The following is a 3,319-nucleotide window of genomic DNA, read 5'->3' as shown; positions in this document are numbered from 1 at the left end:
ATATGAGATTTAGTAATTCTTGGAAGATTAGTAAATGCATCTGGCAGTTGATTTGCGACATTTTGCAAATAAATCATCTTTTGAACCTCTTGCTCACATTGATTTGTTCGAGGATCTAAATGAGATAGTGATAATGCATTCCAATCTATCTCCTTTTCCAACTGCTTATGTTCTCCCCCTAATGTTGGGTATACTGATTCATCAAAATGACAATCAGCAAATCTTGCTGTAAATAAATCTCCAGTCATCGGTTCTAAATATTTTAAAATTGAAGGAGATTTATACCCAATATATATCCACAACCTTCTTTGGGGACCCATCTTTGTGCGTTGTGGTGGAGCAATTGGAATATATACCGCACATCCAAAAATTCGAAGATGGGAAATATTTGGCTCCTGACCAAAAGCCAATTGTAATGGGGAGAATTCATGATAACTGGTTGGCCTTATATGCACAAGTGCCGCTGCATGCAAAATAGCATGTCCCCATACCGAAATAGGAAGTTTTGTCCTCATTAGCAATGGTCTAGCTATCAATTGTAGGCGTTTAATCATTGATTCTGCCAGACCATTTTGAGTATGAACATGAGCAACCGAATGTTCAACTGTTATTCCCGTGGCCGTACAATAATCATTAAAGGCATGAGATGTAAATTCACCAGCATTATCAAGACGAATTTTCTTTATCGCATTATCTGGAAATTGTGCTCTTAACCTTATTATTTGAGCCAACAATCTCGCAAAAGCCATATTGCGAGTTGATAATAAGCACACATGTGACCATCTTGTAGATGCATCAATCAAGACCATATAATATTTAAATGGTCCACATGAAGGGTGAATTGACCCACATATATCACCTTGTATACGTTCCAGAAATGCGGGGGATTCAATCCCAACCTTAGTTGCTGATGGTTTAATAATCAATTTTCCTTGAGAACAAGCAGCACAAGAGAATTTCTTAAATTGAAGAATCTTTTGGTTCTTCAAAGTATGCCCATGTGAATTCTTAATTATTTTGCGCATCATACCAGAACCGGGATGGCCCAACCGGTCATGCCAAATGATAAAATCATTAGAACTATTAAACCTTTTATTTACTACAACATGTGTTTCAACCGCACCAATACTTGTATGGTACAACCCGGAAGAAAGTGCGGGTAAATTTTCATGCACAAACTTTTCCCCAGCTCATTGTAATAATATAAAGGTACTCAACCTTTTCTTCATTGGCAGTCTCAACATGATAGCCATTCTGGCGAATAACCTTGAAACTTAATAAGTTTCTTCGAGACTTGCTGCAATATAGTGCATTACTAATGGCCAATATTGTTCCTCCAGGTAGTCATAAGGTCGCTTTTCCAGAGCCCTCAATTAATTTTGTACTGCCAGATATTGTATTAACACAAGCCTTTTTCATAACCAAATGGGAGAAATATTTCTTTTCTCTTAATATAGTGTGAGTTGTAGCACTATCCAAAAGGCACATATCTCCATTACTCATCTTGGATCCAATTGAAGACTGGGGAATTTTATTTATCTTCATAAAAATAAAAATACATCGTAAGAAATACGGACACTAACAACAGAAAATTAAGTGCTAATCCTTGAAAATAAAACAACATAGAGAACTTAAGTACTTCTCGAAAATAAAACAACATAAGGACAACTTAAAACACATAAATAAAAATAACAACATAACACATTCCCCAGTGAAACAATCAAATCTCAATTTTGATCTCCAAAGAAGTCTTCAACTTCCAAATGAGTAATATCATCAAGCCCATCAAAATCATCATCTTTCAAAGCCAAATTAGCTTCAACATTATCATCATATTTTCGTGAAGGTCCTGCCTCATTGTCATATTTTTAAAGTCATGTGTGACTCCACCCGGGCATTAGCAGAAGAGGCACCACCTCTATTTGCCTTTCTTTTGAAGGAATTTTGATAAAGCCTGGCAAAATGTTCAGGCGCCCGACATTCATTTTTCCAGTGACCTTTCAAACCACAACGATGACAGTTGTTCCTTGAAGGATTGCTTTGATAACCCATATTGTTCTCCTTTTTATGGTGACCACCATCACGACGATTATTATATCGTCCCTTGCCCCTGCAACGCCTACGTTCATAATTATGGCCCTGATTATTTTGTCTTCTTTCAGTTGGGCCATGTGTTGCTACCACATTCGCTTCCGGGAATAGAGCAGTTCCATTGGGGCGGGCTTCATGATTTTTCAATAAAAGGGTATTATGCTGCTCAGCCACAAGAAGACATGAGATCAAATCAACATGCTTTTTAAAACCCCTTTCACGGTACTGCTGTTGTAATACCAAATTGGAGGCATGAAAAGTCGTAAGAGTCTTTTCCAACATATCCTCGTCAGTTATATTATCCCCACATAATTTCAATTGGGAAGTAATTCTATAAACAGCAGAGTTATAATCACATACAGTTTTAAAATCCTGTAACCGTAAGTGAATCCACTCATAACGAGCCCTGGGCAATACAGTTACCATAATGTGGCCCTACCTTTCCTTTAAACCAGTCCACAATTCAAGTGGATCTTTCACTGTCAGGTATTCAACCTTCAATCCTTCATCCAGATGATGACGAAGGAAAATCATTGCCTTCGCTTTGTCCTGACTCGATTCTGTATTATCCTGAGTAATCGTGGCACCAAGACCTTTGGTGTCTAGGTGAATTTCAGCATCGAGTACCCATGATAGGTAATTCTTTCCGGAGATATCAAGTGCCACAAACTCAAGCTTCGACAAATTCGACATGATGATCAAAACTATCATAAAAATATTTAAGTTAGAAATAATAAAATAAAATAAAATAATCTCAAAACAGTAGCCTTGTTTCCACAAAAAAAAAAACCTATTTTTCACAAAACCCAAATGATCAACTTATTTTAAGGATTTGACCATTCAACTTTCTACCGGGTGGAAAATTTCTAACTCCTTCAATAAACATTAAAGTCTCTGGTTCTTAAAAGCAGGAAGTCATTTGATCTCAAATAAGATATTGAAACAGTTGAAGAGACAATTGCATATGCTTACAAAAATTTGTTTCAGAGCAAATTTGTCATTGTATCTAACAAACGTGAATATTGTTAATAGCCTTTAAATAACTTAAGGCACTGCAGAGCATATGTACTTGCACTAGCACCACAGATATTGACTGGAAAAAAAAACATAGGACTCCGGGACTAAAGAAATGCGATTTAGAATTGAAGTCAAGGTGCAAACTAACATAAGGATAATGACTTAGATGCCTTTCCTCTTAATTAAGAAAGCGAAATATCAATTTTAAATC

The 3,319-nt window shown here is 36.4% G+C and overlaps 1 protein-coding gene across 1 annotated transcript; it reads right to left on the bottom strand.

Annotated features, from left to right (window-relative positions):
- Positions 1 to 1,727: 1,727 nt before the first annotated feature.
- Positions 1,728 to 2,784, bottom strand: LOC132619758 (uncharacterized). Its single transcript, XM_060334563.1, has 3 exons — positions 2,531 to 2,784; positions 1,998 to 2,422; positions 1,728 to 1,849 (listed from the first exon to the last, which is right to left on the bottom strand). The coding sequence occupies exons 1-3, from the start codon at positions 2,782 to 2,784 to the stop codon at positions 1,728 to 1,730; spliced, it is 801 nt and encodes a 266-aa protein (XP_060190546.1).
- Between the last annotated feature and the right edge of the window lie 535 nt (positions 2,785 to 3,319).

This window comes from Lycium barbarum, chromosome 11 (genome assembly GCF_019175385.1).
Source record: "Lycium barbarum isolate Lr01 chromosome 11, ASM1917538v2, whole genome shotgun sequence".
Taxonomy (NCBI): domain Eukaryota; kingdom Viridiplantae; phylum Streptophyta; class Magnoliopsida; order Solanales; family Solanaceae; genus Lycium; species Lycium barbarum.
This window is presented reverse-complemented; position numbering and strand designations above follow the sequence as displayed.